The sequence below is a fragment of the Lasiosphaeria miniovina genome, assembly GCF_030549165.1.
Source record: "Lasiosphaeria miniovina strain SMH2392-1A chromosome Unknown B0T26scaffold_2, whole genome shotgun sequence".
NCBI classification, from domain to species: Eukaryota; Fungi; Ascomycota; class Sordariomycetes; order Sordariales; family Lasiosphaeriaceae; genus Lasiosphaeria; species Lasiosphaeria miniovina.
The window spans coordinates 1,138,749-1,155,995 of record NW_026848221.1 but is presented as its reverse complement, the minus strand read 5'-3'; the positions used below and the strand labels follow the sequence as shown (position 1 = coordinate 1,155,995).

The window sequence follows — 17,247 nt, the reverse complement described above, 5'->3', positions numbered from 1 at the left end:
GGAGATGCGCATGCTATTAGATGGGTTTGTCTTGTTTTGTTAGTTTTTTGAACAATTCCCCTTGGTATAGATATTTTTGATGTGTTTTTTTTTTGTTTTCGCGAGAATGTTATGCAATGCCATGCAAATCACACCCCTCCCCGCTTCACCTGATTTAAAAAAAAGAGACAGGCCAAATCAGGTTTTCTAATTCCGGCTTGTCGTGCCATTCCGATGACCGCCACCGCGAGCAGCCCCCTTTTCGACCGCGACGTCCGCTTCGTCGTCGCTCGCGCCGCCCACGCTGTACCGGTCGTCGTGGGCGAGGTCCGTCGGGACGTGGAGGTCGTCGAGCTCGCCCTCGTCAAAGTCGCCTGTCTCGACGTCGGTGTTGGTGCGCTTATTACGGAAGTTCTCGAGGCCCGAGGCAGCGGCGCCGCCACGGCGCCTGCCTCCCGATGGGGTAGTGCTGCCGCCGGGGGCAGCGGCAGCCAGGCCGAGGTAGCCGCGGCGGCGGCGGCGGTCGCGCCAGACGTAGTAGCCCCAGGCGGCGGCGGCGATGGCGACGATGACCAGCACGAGCTCGCCCGACTTGCGGTAGGCCTCCCATTTGGCGGCGTCGAGCTTGGCCTTGGCGGCCTCCTGCTCGGTGGTGCCGTTGCCGGCGGCGCCGCCGACCGTGGTCTCGGGGCCGAGCTTCTCGCCGTCGAGCCGGCTATCGGTGGGTTGGCCGCCGATGCTGCTGATGTCGACGTCCATGAAGCGGTCTAGCATGTCGCGGGTGCGCCGCGCGTAGTCGAAGGGGACCATGTGGCTGCTGTTGTAGAAGAGCACGTACGTCAGGTTGCGCGCCTCCTGCCAGAAGCCCGCGGGCTGGCCCTCAAAGGTCCAGTCGCGCCGCGGCGCCCAGGTCCCCGGGGACAGCTCGAAGCCGCGCCTGCCGTTCCAGGCCATGTTGCCGATCAGCGCCTCGGTGCCCAGGTGGTTGCAGATCAGGTCCTCGGCGCCCGAGAACAGGACGATGGGCACCTCGCTCAGGAGGTCCGGCAGGAACTCGCCCGAGGGCCTCGACTTGCTGGGCTTGAACTGCTGGCCGACCATGCCGTTGCACTCAGTCCAGCCCGTGTTCTTGTTGGCGTTGATGTGCAGGGCATCCACCACGTCCTTGCGGCGCAGATACGGCGTCACGGAGTCCAGGTCAGGCGGCCAGGCCATGCCGCACGAGGGGAAGTCGTCGCGAAGGCGCACGTCGTACATGTTGTAGCACTCTTGCTTGCCGTCCCCTTTCGGCTTCGCCGTCAGTTGGAGGAGGTTTTGAAGCACGGCTTCGCAGTCGCCGTTGTCGATAGCTCCAGGGCTGACGGCCAACTCCTTCTGGCAAATGCGGTTCTGAGCCTCGAGCTTGCTGCCAATCTCGCTTCCCTTCTCGACCAAGCCCTTTTCGTATGCGAATTGGAGGTATGCTTCGTACTGTTCTCGCGGCGAGATCCATCCGTTGCCGATCAATAGGCCCATCAAATTCCACTTGTGCTGAATTTGCGGCTGCTTGTTCCTGGCCAGAAGGTGCTTTGCGATGTAAGGGATGTGTTGACCGGCGTAAGACTCTCCGGCAATGTAAAGCTGGAGAAAGGCATAGGTTAGATCGCATGCAACAGCACGAATACTGCCAATGGGGAACCGCAGATCAACTCACATCATCGTTTTCGTACTCGGGGAACAAGGCGAACCACTTCTCCAAGAAGATGATGAACTGGTCGGCCATCTCGTCCAGCTCGTGCACATAGCTGTCGGTGTTGACATAGCTGTACCCGGTGCCGACAGGGTTGTCGACAAACATGACGTTTGCGAATTCGTTCCACGAGCCGTTGTTGTACACGAGGGTGTGGTCGTCCTTGAGGCGGTACGGGCCAATCTCCATCAACGCGCCATCCTCGGAGCTGCACCCGGGGCCGCCGTTCAGCCAGATGATGGTCCTTTGCTTGTTCGCAATGTGCTTGTTCTGGAAATGCCAGAAGAATAGGTTGCCATTATGTTCGGGGTTGACCTCGATGTGTCTGCGCAGGAGCGACAGCCGCGTCAGCGTAAGTTTGACGGCCTAGGGAACGACGATTGAGACACTTACCCGGCATGCATCTTTACTAGGGGTCCTGGAGGGGCGCCCGGCAGCGAGTGGACAAAGTAGTCGCCGGCAGTCTTGTCGGCAACAGCCGGGGCGGCCGGCCATGTGAGCGCGAGGGCGGCGGCGATAGCTGGGAGCCGCCTCCAGCTTGGCAAGAAGTGACCGGCAGCCATTGCGATTCCTCCCCCGGTTCGCGCCGGAGTTAATACAGCGGCCCCGACAGTGGAAAAGAGATAGAAGCCCAAAAATGGTGAGCGGCGATTGCTTGCTACCGAGTAGCACCAAAACCAGTCATTGGGAGTGAAAGGGAGAGATCGTAACCAAATGGGGAAGGAAGATGAAATTCGAGGCGACACGAAACAAGGATTGCAACCGACAGATCTGTCCTTGAGTACGAATACGTACGACACGATGGTGGTGGGGGGACGGACGGTTGAGGGCGCAGGAGGCGGCTGACGACTCACTGGGGCTCGGCCCGCCAGCTACAGGGCAGTCGAGGACAGTGCGACCTGAGTGGTTTAGCCTACAGGGCCCATTCAGGAACAGCGCCACCAGCAACCGCTAGACACTGGCGAGACGGGCGCTAGAGCAGCCCAACGTTTGGAGCAGAAGTCTGGAACTCTAAGGCTGAGTATCCCTGTATTCCTTGTATTCTTGGGGTGGCTTCCATCCCATTATGTTGGTATTCCAAGTTCGCACTTGGGAATTTGATTTCGGGCATTTGGACCGTTCCTCTGCCTCGAGCTTGTTTCACGAGGCCGGCGTAGTCGCGGGGACCCTCCAGTCTTCAGGCCAACCCCAAGCAGCCCAGGAATTGCTGAGTAACACCTCTAGCTCAAAGCTGGGGAACTTCAACCCGTGCCGTGTTGCCGGATCGAGTCTTGAATAGAGCGGCCCATCCGTATTACTAAGAGTCGCAAGCGGTAATCATGTACTACGTACCGCTGTACGGATTACATCCGGAGTACATACAGATACGTGCCTCAATCGGTTGCCTGGGTTTGCATGTTGATGTGTCTGTTCTGTAGCTCTCTCTGGGAGGCTCATCAATGACTATGAAAGTTTTCATGCAAGAAGAGACTCAAGGGCTCGAGACGACGCACTCTAGAAATGGCAACGGCGAGAGTAGATCTAGCTCATCCCCGCTAGACTTTTTATCTATGCGGTATCCGTACTTAGGGAGCAGTGCCCGATCCCATAGGTCGCAGCCTCGCAGCCTGCAAAGCCTGGCAGAGTTTAAGCTTTTTTAATTTTTTTTTGCACAAGCTGCCTGTTTCAAGATATTTTAGTCTCGAGTCCCAGTTACACGGAATAATAATAAGCAACCTTGCTAAGGGATCTTAACGCGATGGCTTCAGCCGGCGACAAAACGTACATTGTCGAGCATTTGGACGAGGAGCTGGGGCCGTGGTCGGAGCTGGAATACATCGCCATCGCGCAGGAGTCGCACGATACTGGCGCAAAGTTCTGCCTCTCGTCGCTGGCCCCGGCCTTCAAGGTCCCCGACGCCCTGAGGGCCGTCCCCTCCTTCACCCCCGAGCCGCGCAGCGTCGAGGAGATATACGCAGACAACAAGGCACGAGTGTGCCTGCTTGATCCCGCCGCGGCCAAGGACCTGTCGCCCGAAGACGGAGACACATTTGACGTCTTCCTGTTTGGAGGCATCCTGGGTATGTAAACGAGCAGACGATCAACCAGCCCAAGTCCATGTCGATTTCGCGCGAGGCGAGCGACCACATTGACGCGTGTCCGCAGGAGATGACCCCCCTAGAGGTAAACCCGCTCTGGAAACCCGCGCCTGGCTAGCCTGAGTCTAACAGACCGCACGCACGCACGCAGACAGGACGTCCGAACTGAGGAAAAAGGGCTTCGAGGGCCGCCGACTGGGGCCGGTGCAAATGACCACCGACACAGCAGTGCGTGTCACGCGCATGGTCGTCGAGGGCAAAAGTTTGTCTCTTCCAGCCATCACCTCGACCAGTTGACTGGATTGCGTCTTGTCTAACATGCCCCGAATATGTCTCTCAGTTCCTGTCGCAGAGGTGCCGTACCTGGACTTCCCAGAGATTCGGTTCAACGAGCACGAGTGCACCGAAATGCCCTTCCGCTATGTCAAGGGCGACGACGGCAAGCCCATCATGCCTAAGGTGAGAGCGTGCTGCCGTGCCTGGGACTGGCCCGGACCTCTTGCTGACTGCTTCCTAGGGGATGGTGGAGTTGATCGGGAAAGATGCCGACAAGGCCATTGACGATCTTTTCTAGTCGAGGACGGTCAGAATGGAGGCGATGCCGACAGTACAGTACTGACAGCGAACAAGGTATAAGTCTCTCGGGTAGCTTCCCTGTTCTCGCCGTCTCCGTCTATCATGTCATTGCTTCCTCCCTCTCACTCTCTTCTCTCCGCAGCCCCTCAAGCGGGGTCTCCAGCTAGATCTATTTGTTATCTTATCAACGGCCCATCAACGGCCCAAGAACCCCGCCCCAGTCGAGAGGGAACGGTAAAGCAGAGCAGAGCATCTCATTCTCGCGGAAAGGGTGTTCTACATCTTTCACATAGACAAGTGTAATATTTGGTATCCGGGCGATTGGAACCTTCAGGCAGTCAGAAGAAATAAAAGGAGGGAGCGCGTGACGTATAACAAAAGCCACCATGGTGAACAACAAGCCCCCGGTGTTAGACATTGATCCGCCCCTTGTCAACTCTGCAAACCCCTGGGCAACCACGCTGGATGACCTCCGAAGCCTTTACTCTTGTACATCGACAGGTGCTGTCACCACTCGGACCTCGCTCATCGGCGGCTTCGACCACGATCCCAGCAAGCATCAGTACGTGCTCTTCGACGCCGCCACACACGCGGCGTCCAGCCCAGACGTCACGGCGGCCCAGCTCGCCAAGAGCCACGACAGCGCCAAAAACGCAAGCCTCAACTGCCTCGGCTACAGCCCGCACACTTTGGAAACGTATCTAAGCTTCATCAAGACGATATCAGACGAGCAGCAACAAGAGGGCCAGCAAAGGACAGCCAGGCCGACAAAGGGCTTCATCGTCTCAGTGACCGGCACCCCGGCCGAGGTGGCCGCCAGCTACTGGCTCGTGGCCGCCGCGCAGCGCCACGTCGCGCTCCCGCTCGCCGTCGAGGTCAACCTCAGCTGCCCCAACATCCCCGACAAGCCGCCGCCGGCCTACTCGCGCGACGCCCTGGCCGAGTACCTCGCCGCGCTCTCTACCGCTACCGCCGCCACCAGCACCAACAATGGACCAGCAGCAGACCTCCCGCGCATCCCCTTCGGCCTCAAAACGCCCCCGTACACGCACGCCGCGCAGTTCTCCGCGTTGATGGACGCGCTGGCCGCCACGGGCACCGATGCCGGCCGCGTGTCGCCCGTCAGCTTCCTCACCGCGACCAACACGCTCGGCTCGTGCCTCGTGCTATCCGCTACTGGTCTTAATCCTGTGCTCCCGGCGCCAGGCGTCGGCGGTCTTGGCGGTGCGCCGCTGCACCCGCTCGCCCTTGGCAACGTGGCCACGCTGCGGCGGATGCTGGACGCGGACCCTGCGCTTGTTCACGTGCAGGTCGTGGGCGTTGGTGGCGTGCTCGATGCTGACGGCTACCGCCGCATGCGCAGTGTTGGTGCTGCTGTTGTGGGCGTCGGCACGGGCCTGGGACTCAGGGGCGTAAGTGTCTTTGGGGAGATCGAGGCTAGGCTTGGGGGGCTGTGGTGAGAGAGGCGTGTGTCATTTTTGGGTTTGGGTTTGGTTCTGAACTTCTGGGGAAAGATGGAGACGGAGCCGTTCCTCCCTGTTTACTTTACTCAGGGCTCAGGGGCCTAGTTGGCTGGCTGGCTACCTGCCTGCCTATCTACCCGCTTGCATACCTACATTGGCTGTTGGGAAGAGGATACCTGAAAAAGGGGCAAAGAATGTGAGAACGGGTTTGGCGGGGGACGTCTTGCGCCCGTCCGATCCGGGTAGGTGGCTTTGCATTTCTCCGTGTTGTCGGGCTTGTTTGTGTTTGTGACTGTAGGTTGCTAGCGAGCAGTGTCGTCGTCTAGTTGTTCCGTTCGTGCGAGTGTGGTCCGTCCGTCTCACATGGTGTTCGCTACTGTTCGTTTCGTTTCGCCTCTTATCTTCAAGTCTAATTATACGATACATACGTACATATATCACATCCTTGCAAACTTGGAACCGAGAATTGCGTTTTCCGCAAATGTCTTGTCCGCCGGTTATGGTTGCCAGTTTATTACATGGTCTGCTATAATCGTATGTGTTATGCGCGTTGTGTTCGGCTGGCGAGGTTGAGTATGGCTTGTAGAGGGTAGATAACCTCGTTTGTTTACGGGTTCGGCGTGGCGAACAGCTAAACACTTGCCATAACTTCTACACTGACCGAGGCAGAATGCAGATGAAACAGGCACATCGTACTCATATTTGACGTATGTGAACACTTCTAGACTGCCCTATGAGCTTTATGAGGCCAGTCACGCCCACCTTGTTCTACAAAGCGTTGAACGAGACCCCCCTACCCTACAGGTATCTCCAGGGCTTGTTTCTGTCTGGCCGCAGAAAGGCTTCGCTCGACATTTTTCCGGCAGTAACGTGCCCTCGCCAGACTGGCAATGGCAAATGCGTAAGCGATGACATACAGAGAGAGGGGCATCAGTGGTCTCTTCGCCCAAGCGAAGCCAATGAAGCCAAGCTGCACGCAGCGACTGCCCTGTAGAATCGCCCATTTCGGAGAATTACCCGCACCCAGCGCTGCAAGGCAATATGGGGATATCCGGGTAGATCTTTCCCAGCCCTCCTTCTCCCTTCGAGCGATCGCCTTCCCTTGTTCTTTGCATTCAGCCTGAACGCGGCATGCCAAACGGCAGGAATCCGAGGGTGCTATTCTCGGGATGGGGCCAAGGCTTGGAAGAGACGCGCATGCCACGGCGGGGGAAAAGGCGGGTTGAACACCTCCAAGGGGTCCTCGAGTATACCACTAGGCCTGTTGGGAGCCTCGTTTTCTGTTCTACAGTGTTCTGTCCATGTTAAAGAGGCGATTGGGTGTTGCTTGCCTAGCTCCTGATGGAAGTCAAGCCATGGCATGGGATCGGTCGACAAAAGCATCAAGAGATCTGCCATTGGCGGAATTCTGCAAGAGATTCTCCAGAGATGGAGAAAATGTGGAGGTGCTGCGGGGACACCCCTGCTACTGCCCGCTGTCTGTGGACGTTCCTTCCAACTTGCCTCTGTGGCCCGGATTCTGGTAGCCTAGAGCTGGCAGGAGCATACCACCTCACCTCAACCTACCAACATATTTGGCAGGCACGATTCGGGGGCTTTAGGGTAGCTTCAACTCGAAGTCGACGGCCAAATTTGCTCTAGCGGATCCCGTTTGACACCTGATTACTTCGTGCCTTAGATTCGGGTCTTACCCGTCGGTAGATAAGCCGAGGACCTTGGTCATAAGGTATCCCGTCTCTTTTGAGGTCGCTTTCCGCCTCGGTAGCCTCCACCTCTAGGTCTAGGGGTTACGCCCATCCTGACCGAGTTCTCAAAGACTTGGAATCGTTTGGGTCTGTCCGGAACCGTCCCATTTGCCAGCTTCATGCGAGACGAGTCGGGGCAGCAGCAGAGTGCATCCGATAAGCAGTCGAGGCGCGTGCAAGTGTCACTGCGGCGCCGACACTGGAGGGAGCAGCTGTCCCTACCTTGCCTGCCTTGCCTATCGATGCGATGCGATGAGTAGGAACAGGAGCTGCACTTGTCGTCCATGTCGATAGGCTCGGGCTCAGGCTCAGGCTCTCAAGCACCTATAGGACACAGCTATTGGCGGCCAGCCAGTCCTACCTCGGGCTGCTTCCCGCCCCCAGCAGTGGCACCCAGCACAGCACCCTGGCCCGCAGAGGTGGCATGCCATGCCGATAGCCCTCGCGGCTTATTGCATCGTCTGGGTCGGCCCTCTCAGTTCCAGCCGCCTGCCTAACTGACGGTAAAACAAACATCGGGGAAATTCAGCACGGCTTGGCGCTCTCCGCGGCCACAGAGCCCAATATACCCTATCTATCGCCCAGTTGCCGTCCTCGCGCTGCATCGCGCTGCTCTTGCCCTTGCCTTGACCTTGCCCTTCCATGCTCTAGATATTCAAGACTGCTGCCCGGTGCCATGACGCCCAGTCCGCCCCTGTGGCAATACACCTGATGCTACCACCGGCCTCAACGCCCCTTGCCTTGAGCCTTGACCTGCTTTGCTTCGCACCCCTGATTTGCTTGCGGACTTCGCGGCTAATCTGTGAGGCTCTGCTGCGCATTGCTGGATCTCTGACGTTGTGGGAGCGTAGCACTCTGTCTGCTCGTACCATCAACCCCCCTCGATCGAACCATTCACAGCCTTCTCTGGTTGCACCACGTCGGTTGGCTGGAGAGACGCCCCAAAATCGCCGCCGTTTTCTCTGAACCGCTGCTTCCGCATCAAGGGCTACAGAACCACTCGCTCTAACTCGCAAGATACCAAGGGCCGTACAGTACACCTACTGCGATAAGGGCCATCCGGTATCCTGGACATAGCTTCGGCACCTTCGCACTCGCCCGCCCCCAAGCTTTCTCCTGGCTACTCCTTTCCATAAACTAAGCTTTCGTCGAGACACCGGTCGCCGCAGAGGTGTATCTTCTCGTCGTCGAAATAGTCGACGAGAATTCTTTTCCGGGATCTTCAGACCATCTCTCGTTCCAGGGGCCGGGGCCATGCACAGCGGACTCTTAGACGAGATCTTGCTTATTACTGGCTGGCACCCTGGGAATACGAGGCTAAGGCGGAAATTGAACTTCTAGGCACTACCTTGAGTCCCTGGGGAGGGGTCGCAACGGCAGTTTACGGCTTCTTGTCACCCTATCGAGGATCAGAACATCTAGATGATGGCGGCAGTCCAGCATTTGGAGCCAATGGCCACGCCGGCAAGGCCGCAGAGCATCAACGGCCCCACGCGAACCTTGGACGTTGACGTTGGAGGAATGGCATCACTCGTCTCAGGCGATCTCACCTTTGGAAGAGGACCTCAAAGAGGAGATACGAGAACTGTGGTTATCATGTACGGCCAGGGGCAAGACAAGATTGTGGCGGTATTTGCCGAAGTCTTGGGGAAACCCTACCGCCTAAACAACAGCTTCACAGAGGCGAGTCGAGAGGACCAGGGTCTGGTTGTCGGTGTCTTCGCAACAGGAGCAAAGGCTGATATCGCGATACGAAACACGGCATCCGTTGTTGCCATCAACGCGCACTGCGTCAATCTCGGCATGCCCCCTGACGTCTACCTCTCGGAACACTGCGACTACGAGTTTCTCTATACAGATGCGCCCTTTTTTCGGCGGGATTTATCCCGATTCATCTCACACACGCTCGGACAGTTGAATCACCACGAGACTCTGATGGCAAAACCGAGGACCTACTTCATATCAACGACATTCCCAGATGTCCACGCCGCGCTTCCAAACATAGACATCTTGACTGTGGGGTCAGATGCCGTCGAACTCAGGGTTGACCTTCTCAAGGAGCCGCTTAGCGACGGAACATTCTCTGCAATCCCCAGCCTCAGCTACGTCGGTGAGCAGGTGATGCTACTCCGCCAGAGAACCGAGTTGCCCATCATTTTCACGACAAGGTGTACCAAGGAGAACGGCCGGTTTCCCATGGACAACCTGGATTTGTACTACGAGTATCTCTATCGCGCCATCCAGTGGGGTGTTGAGTACATCGACGTTGAGCTTTGGCTCCCCGAGACGATTAGGCGGAAGCTCTACGAGAAGCGAGGCAACAGCCGGATCATGTCTGCTTTTCACGACTTCTCCGGCAACTTCAAGTGGCCGTCAAAACAGGCCGAGTCCGTTTTTCTGGAATCCAGGCGCTACGCAGACATTGTGAAGATGATTGCGATAATCAAAGACCACAACGAGAATTTCGAGTTGGAGTACTTTCGGTCCAGCATGAGGGCTCAGTACCCCGACTCGCCTCCGCTATCAGCTGTAAACATGGGCGAGACGGGGCAGTTCTCCCGGACCCTCAACCGAGTCTTTACACCAATCACACATCCACTCTTACCTATCATTGCAGCACCGGGCCAGATGAGCGCATCCGAGATTAACCAGGCGTTGGCGTTGCTGGGGCAGCTGCCCAAGAAGAATATTTACGGCATCGGCAGCCCTTCAACCCGAAGCGCTACGCCTCAGGCACCATTCTACGAGAAATGTTTCAACGAGTTAGGCTTGCCACATCACTTCTCTATGGTTGAGCGGCAGCTTAAGGGGCCAAGCTTCATAGAGATGTGGTGCAACCAGAAGGATTTTGGCGGTGCTTATCTCAACCCGGCCGTCTCGTTCGCGAGCCTCATGGCAAGCAGCAGCCTTTTGACAACTCCTAACTCTGGCGCGGGGCCGGTTCTCAGCGAAGCGGCCCAGCTGATTGGTATGGTTGATACGATCATATTGCGGCCGAGCTCTACTGGATCCTCGTCTTCGGCGCCGGCATCGATGCCGTCAAGCCCTTCTCGTCACGAGAATGGAGACTCGTTTGGTCCTCTTGCCTCGGCACAAACCGGCCTTCCACCGAACACGTCTCTCGTATTTGAAAACGCGTCGTGGAAGGGAATTCTAAGCACATTAACCAGAGACCTTGCCCCCTCGGCCTATTTTGGGCGCGCTGCCGTCGTTCTAGCATCGTCGGGTGATGACGCGGCCAGCGCCATCTTTGCCCTCAAAGCTCTCAAGGTTGGGAAGGTGTACACAGTTGGCTTCAAAGTCCCGCCAGCACTTGCGAGAGATCTTCTCATTGAGCCATTTAATAGCCTCGAGAGCCTTCAGAGAGCGCGCATGGTCAGCTCAAATGGTGCAGGTTCGGGGGCAGGCTCGCCATTTGTGGTTGTAAGCGCTCTTGGGCCGGAAAAGAGCACTCTAGTCAGCATGCTGGTTCGGGTTTTTGGATCCCGAGGATCTGGAAACTCTCGCAAAGTTTTCCTCGACCTCGCAGACGGCTCGGTCCCTCGCAAGGGAGATCCCGGTCTAATTGCGCAGCAGAGCGGCTTTGCTGCGTACGGTTCCGCAGATGTCACGGCGTTCACTACCGTCGAGACTCTCCGGCTTCTAGTCGGCCAGAATGTACCATACAGTTTTGTCCGGCTCGCGAGCGGAAGGGCATTATTCTGATGTGGCTCAAGCTTTGGAAGCAATAGAGAGGGCCCCGCGGCCAGGATAGCTGAACCGGCAACCAGCTTGCTATCGCCAATTACATAGTTAGACCATTTGGTGCGTATCTAATTAGCTGTGACGGGGGTTGGGCGCTATTCAACCGCCGGTATAAGTTCGAGCTGACATTGGTTGAAGTTCAGCTCGAGCCTTATCGAATATCTACGGGAGCTGATATGATCTCTTGTAGACTACATCAAATTCTACGAGAATGCCCCGAGAGCAGCTGGTGTTGGACCAGGTCTTGTATAGATTTGACAACCATCGGCCTTTATAACGACATTGACGTATCACGACATGATGGGTGTGGGGGGTGGCGGCATAGATTCTAAAGCATGATATGGGTCTGGTGGCATTAGATGCCATTGTTCGCTAGACAATACCCCTATGTACATGGCAGGAACTGAACAGTATATAGGTGTAAGGGGGCAGGGAAAGGGAGCAACAAAAGGAGATATCATCCCCGGCTTGGATTTAGCTAGGGCTCCATACTATCAAAGACTTAAAATGAGATTATTTTTGTGTTTATACGGGCCAAATCCCCAAGACATACCATAACTGCAAGTTTGACGTCCATGTTTACTTACCGGTGCCTTGGAATATCCTGTCTCGCCATTATGGGGCCAGCAGGTCTAAAGCGCTGGGTATGTTGATACTACTAGCTCGCTTCATGGGGATCAACACTCATGAAATCGAATCGGCAGTGTATATTAGGTATGTATGCAAACCGTGGTTGGTCAGGTGTCTTGGCTCCATTTGTGGCCGCGAGGTGATCAGGTGACATCCGGAGATGGCTAATAGTCTTTTCATATGATATACACAGTGATGATGTCAACTCCTCATTTTGAAGGCACGTTCATAGGTTTGTTTGTTTCTACGGCTATGTACAGAATACTATTGATCAGATAATCCAGGCTCGTATTTGACGTCCAAGACATGAATGTCTAAGATGTATAAATTGGGACATTATCTCAGCGGCGGGGAGAGTGGGGCTATACATTGACGACGAGCCTCGAGAAGACGAGGAGGTCTTTTGCTGGTAGTAGATGATAGATACGAGCAAGAGGCGGACACTGTAGACGCCACTGAGTGGTGTGGCTCTCGGTATGAAGCAGAACCAGGGCCTTTCCGGGGCGGTACTAGCAGAAGGCTTCCCGTCTCTAGGCCACAAACCGCGCAGTGTCACTGACCTTCTATCCACCCAAGCATGTTCGATGACGCATCTCGACGCCTCGAGCCGATGAAACGGCGCTGTCCAGGCTCTTTACCTGACAATTGGGGAGCTCAGTCAGGTTAGCTAGCCACAACCGAGATGAACCTCGACCCGGCACCTGATCTCCATCTGGAAGTCCCCACGCGGATGGACGACGTGCCGTTTAACAGTAGCGAGTGGCGCTGGGCCAACTACCGGAGCTAATGGACGTGGGGAAGTGAAAGGGGGGCTGACGAAATGACGGGGTAGCTACAAAGCCTAGGCAGAGCTCATTCATACCGCGTTATTATATAACTGAGTCGGCGATCATAGCAATGTAGAATCGGGCCTATGTTGATGCGGGTATTGTTGGCGAGGATATGCAGCCGGGATGTATCCGCGTGCTCCTAAGATGCGCAATTAGGGCAGTGGATGGAAAGCATTTGCCTACAGTTGGGTGGCTTGGAGCTCAAGCTCACTGAGAGGGCTGAGAATTCAGCGTCCGTCCACTTCCCGCATCCAGTGCGTTTGTGTCTGCATGAATCCTTGTCTTCCTTTGTATAAGTGAAGTCTGGAAGATCTACTTAGTTTTGCCGTTAGAATTGTGGGCTGTGCGCAGTCACATCCTTCGGCTCCGAGTTCCCAGAAGTCGATATGACAGCAGACTAGATAGACATGCTTCGTGAAGTCATTTGCTTGTAGGCCGCATGGCGACTGGGGACTTCTGTGAGACATCGATGCTTCTCATAAAACACAAGGAGGTAAAACGCTTGATTTCCAGCTTGTTTGGGTTTTGAGGGCTATGTTGAGAACTGACACCGAAAGGTCACGCCGTGTCCATCAACTAAATCTACTGGTTGAATCAACTAGGAAAACTTGTGCGCTATTCTGGATTCTTGCTGGGATCGACCCGCTGCCAGAGAATATTTGGATTGGTGATCAGAACCGTGAGAGCCATCAGCTCGGTTTCTTCTAAGCATTTGGATCGCGGAGGGGAGGGAGGGGAGGGAGCAAGTCGGCCGGAAACCATTGCCAAAATCATCGGGGCAGCCGATACCATGTAAGATTTGTTGCTTGGCGCCTTCCGGCTCCTAGTTCCCCGTTTAAAGCATTTCACTCTTTCCCTTTGTGGACTTGGTGACGGTTCATGCCATTCTGCAGCTATATCCTGGAAAGGCGCTCGGGTATAGGGCTCAAAATTGCGGGGGGACTTGGATCCCCCAGAACCGCTTGATTTAGCGAGTGGCTCAGGTGCCCGTGCCACTGTAGTCAGAGCCAAGAAAGGATTTTCAGATCCAATCGACGGTTCTTAGTGCTGCGCTGATCTCGAATGAGGGGAAGCTAGACGAGAGGTAAGTGTAAAATCTCGGAAGGTTCATAGCCGTAACTTGATTGCAATTTGCTTCCAACCCAAGGTATTTCTACTCATGGTAGTTCCCGAGTATTGTAAAGCACTGTACCAGTACGGATACTTTAGTTGAGAGGTAGAGTGTCCAGCAACAGTTGCGGGCCCGAAACCTTGGACAGACTTCTCCAATTGCTATAAGATGTCCACTGGCAGGTTGTCGATGCAAGAAAGAATTAGGGTACCTTAGGTGTGCTGCAAAAGCCGGATGTCGGGTCCTTTCCACATGACAGAACGACCAACCTATGTACCTAGATGAAAACTGTCAGGAGGCGCTGCCTTGGCTGGTCGGGGAGGCAGGCGGCGCCCAGCCGGGAAAGGCAGCGCGGTATATCGACAGGCCAGATTGATGGCACCCCATTGGCGCGGCAAACAGAAGCTTATTGAGCTTCGAGATGCTCGGGCAAACTCACGGGCCTTGGGGCCGTATTCCGCGAAGTGGCCCGAGAGACAGCGGCGGTGGGCCAACCCAGTAGTGGTATCTGAAGGCGACAGGGACATGTCCACTAGAAGTAGAGACAATGGTCGCCAGCTCAACGCGGCTCATTCCATTGGAATACAGTCTACCGATGGCACAGACTGTGATGTGCACACTGAATAAGGCCGCCGAGAAGAAATCCAATATAAGCCATATAGCCCAGGCAGGGCCTTGGTCCCAGACGGGGAGGGAGCTATCCGTATAGCGGTGTGTATTCTATTGAATCAGTTGCACGCCCAGCCAGCAAGCCCTTTGTGGTTTTTGTGTGAGGGGGAGATGATGGCTGAATTACCACAAATCATGATGCGGTGTTGTAGCGCAGAGCAGTTTTGCGAAACTTTTTTGTCTGAGTTTCTGGTTCGCGTCTGATGCTGAAGCACTCTTTGCATCGTCGGGAATTTCCTAAAGCCAAAGCAGCGAACGAGCCGAACATCGTCCTATTCTTTAACCAAATACGCCCCACTTCGAGCCACGATCTGCGTTTTCGTCTGCGTCTGCGTCCATAACTTACTTGCGTGCTGGAAAAGGATACCTACTTACCTAATTTCGAACTGGGGAGCCGAGTAAGGCTGCTTCCGTTTTCGTTATGGCCAAAGTCATGGCCGAAGGAAGGAGCGAGCTGACAAAATTCACGGAACGAAATGCGGTCTCACGGTGACTTGGCGCCTGTAAAGCCGGGAGGAAACGACCAGACCCCTTATTTCGGTAAATAAGGCGAGGTACTGTGGCGTACTGTAAAGTGGGGATTCAAGCATCGATTGGAAGTTCAATATTTACACAACTTCCTTATTTGAGGAAGGAGTTGTGGACTATCTATCTAAGCTTCAACTAGCATGTACTCAGAACCAACCCCCGAGGCCGGGCAGACATCACATAACGGTTGTTGGAGATAAGAAGGGCTGCACGGAATGGTTCTGGACCTCCACAACCCAACGGAGACAGATCTAACTAAAAGATGTCCTGGTAAGATGACGGGCCTAGAGCCCGCCAACCCCACACCACCCGGCTCCTCTGAAAGTAGAATCCCAGGTTCTGTAGAGCGTAAACCTTGCAAATAGTGCGGAAGCCCTAGCCATTGCAACCCCTATTCGTACCCAGAGCCCTCTACTTCAGACACAGTCCGTCAAAGTCGTCCCATGAGCGGCAGCAGGGGGCCGGAAACCTCACAGATCCCACGGTATCGGCCGCGAAAGATGTACGAATAGACCAAGTAGAGAGCCTCGGTTCGTTCTACTGGCTGTATTCCGCACGTTCGGTTGGGTGACGAATTCTCGCTTAAGGCAATTGCATGCAACGCCCGATGGACTGCATGCGCATCTGGGCACCCGCCCTCCTCAAACGTGCAACTTCGGAGCTCTCTCTCATTGCTAGCCGTCCCCACTCGACCTGCGTCCCCTCTTCTCCCCGCATCCCACCATGGCTCCGCTCCAAGCTATGGGTAGGAGGTTGACATGTCCGGGGTGGGTGTCCATCGTGCCTGCCCTCCAAGATACAGATTGGTCCGTCCTCTTGCCATCTTCACTGTCGTGGAGCTTACCTGTATCGTTCCTGCCCCCAAGATGCGAGGTCCAGATTTGACTTTGCCCTCTTAAGAAGGATGTCCTGGCTCGGTGAGGTCACCTATCAAGACTTCCATCTTTGTGCGTACATGCCCAGTAGCACTTTTGCAGGCTCTTTTCGTCCTCGACTTGTTCAAGTTTATTCCCGGCTGTGAGCTGCAGTTGGCCAAAGAAACACCGGCCGGAGCTCTACAAAGAATCCATCTAAAGTCCCAAAGGCATTTCTCAGGACGCACAAGCACCTCAGCCAACTGCCTACCTATATATTTGTTCAAGGCTAGGGGATGGGCAGTGGGGTTTCTGGAAGCCGTTGAGATCCGCCAACCAGTAAGGTGGACGGTGCCCCATGACCGAACCCGGGTTGGGGATGAATATGGGAGTTTCGCGTTTAAATCCAAGGACAACTCGACACCTCATCAACCGTATCTCGGAAGCCGCAGTTGTGGCCAATTTAGGCCTGGCTGTTTCCCTACCCACCTACCTGCCGTTCCGTCTCGAAACTAAGGTGCCTAACCTACCTTGACTTCCATACCTTGGTCTATCACCACGACTACCCTAGTACTGCTCGGGGAGCTTGAGCCAACTCCATCGTCCCCATCATCCCCATTCTTGTTCATGCTCTGCTTTCACAAGCGCCCCCTGGCCAAATACTCTGCACTTACCTCTCCCCACCCCGCCGCCTCGGTTCTCAAGTTCCGCAGGGCTATCCTGGGAGTCGGTTCGACTTGACGCATCCCAGCTTGGCTTGGCCAGCCGGTCTCGATATATGTCCCATGCTCAACGTCATCCGCCGCTCACTGGCTCGGCCCCGATTTCCTCAGTAGAGTACTTGACCGTCACCCAAACTCTCTCACAGGCCGCGAATGATTCTGACGACGAGAAAGTCGGGCCTGCTCATCTTAATACCTACCTACCTACCTACCTACCTATCCAAGTTGGCTCATTGGAATACTTGACACGATTACCTTCGCCAAAGGTGCATCCATGACGGGCCAGACTTCAATTTAAGCAGTCTTGTAGACCAGTCTCTCAGTCGCCGCTATCCCCCAAAATCGCCCTCGAGACGTAGACAGATGTCTTCAGCTTGGATCAAATGCTTCGCCATTGCTTCCGCTTAGCATCTCGAGAAAGCTGCCCCCCTCCTCTCTGGTAGCACCTATTTCCACCAAACGTCACGTCAACGAAAGGCCATGCTCCACCGCCAAATTGATGCAGGATTAGGGGCTTTCTAGACAAGCCGGCGCGGATACGCTCGCCGTCGTCTTCTTCGCCGTTTATCGCTCACCAGCTGTTCCGAGC

General features: G+C 55.5%; 4 protein-coding genes across 4 annotated transcripts; 3 read left to right on the top strand and 1 right to left on the bottom strand.

Moving 5' to 3' along the window:
• Positions 1 to 186: 186 nt before the first annotated feature.
• On the bottom strand, positions 187 to 2,271 carry B0T26DRAFT_637398 (Alpha/Beta hydrolase protein; the record flags this gene model as incomplete). Its single annotated transcript, XM_060436924.1, has 3 exons — positions 187 to 1,599; positions 1,673 to 2,033; positions 2,102 to 2,271. 3 exons carry the CDS (start codon positions 2,269 to 2,271, stop codon positions 187 to 189), a joined length of 1,944 nt encoding a protein of 647 aa, XP_060299910.1.
• A 1,175-nt stretch (positions 2,272 to 3,446) lies between these two features.
• On the top strand, positions 3,447 to 4,360 carry B0T26DRAFT_636502 (SAM-dependent RNA methyltransferase; the record flags this gene model as incomplete). The annotated part of the gene is made up of 5 exons (XM_060436833.1): positions 3,447 to 3,768; positions 3,854 to 3,871; positions 3,938 to 4,048; positions 4,127 to 4,245; positions 4,304 to 4,360. The coding sequence occupies 5 exons, from the start codon at positions 3,447 to 3,449 to the stop codon at positions 4,358 to 4,360; spliced, it is 627 nt and encodes a 208-aa protein (XP_060299909.1).
• Positions 4,361 to 4,748: 388 nt separating this feature from the next.
• On the top strand, positions 4,749 to 5,822 carry B0T26DRAFT_638253 (uncharacterized protein; the record flags this gene model as incomplete). Its single annotated transcript, XM_060437018.1, has 2 exons — positions 4,749 to 4,957; positions 5,006 to 5,822. 2 exons carry the CDS (start codon positions 4,749 to 4,751, stop codon positions 5,820 to 5,822), a joined length of 1,026 nt encoding a protein of 341 aa, XP_060299908.1.
• Positions 5,823 to 9,022: 3,200 nt separating this feature from the next.
• B0T26DRAFT_747424 (type I 3-dehydroquinase-domain-containing protein) lies at positions 9,023 to 12,731 on the top strand (the record flags this gene model as incomplete). Its single annotated transcript, XM_060444843.1, has 2 exons — positions 9,023 to 11,227; positions 12,627 to 12,731. The coding sequence occupies 2 exons, from the start codon at positions 9,023 to 9,025 to the stop codon at positions 12,729 to 12,731; spliced, it is 2,310 nt and encodes a 769-aa protein (XP_060299907.1).
• Between the last annotated feature and the right edge of the window lie 4,516 nt (positions 12,732 to 17,247).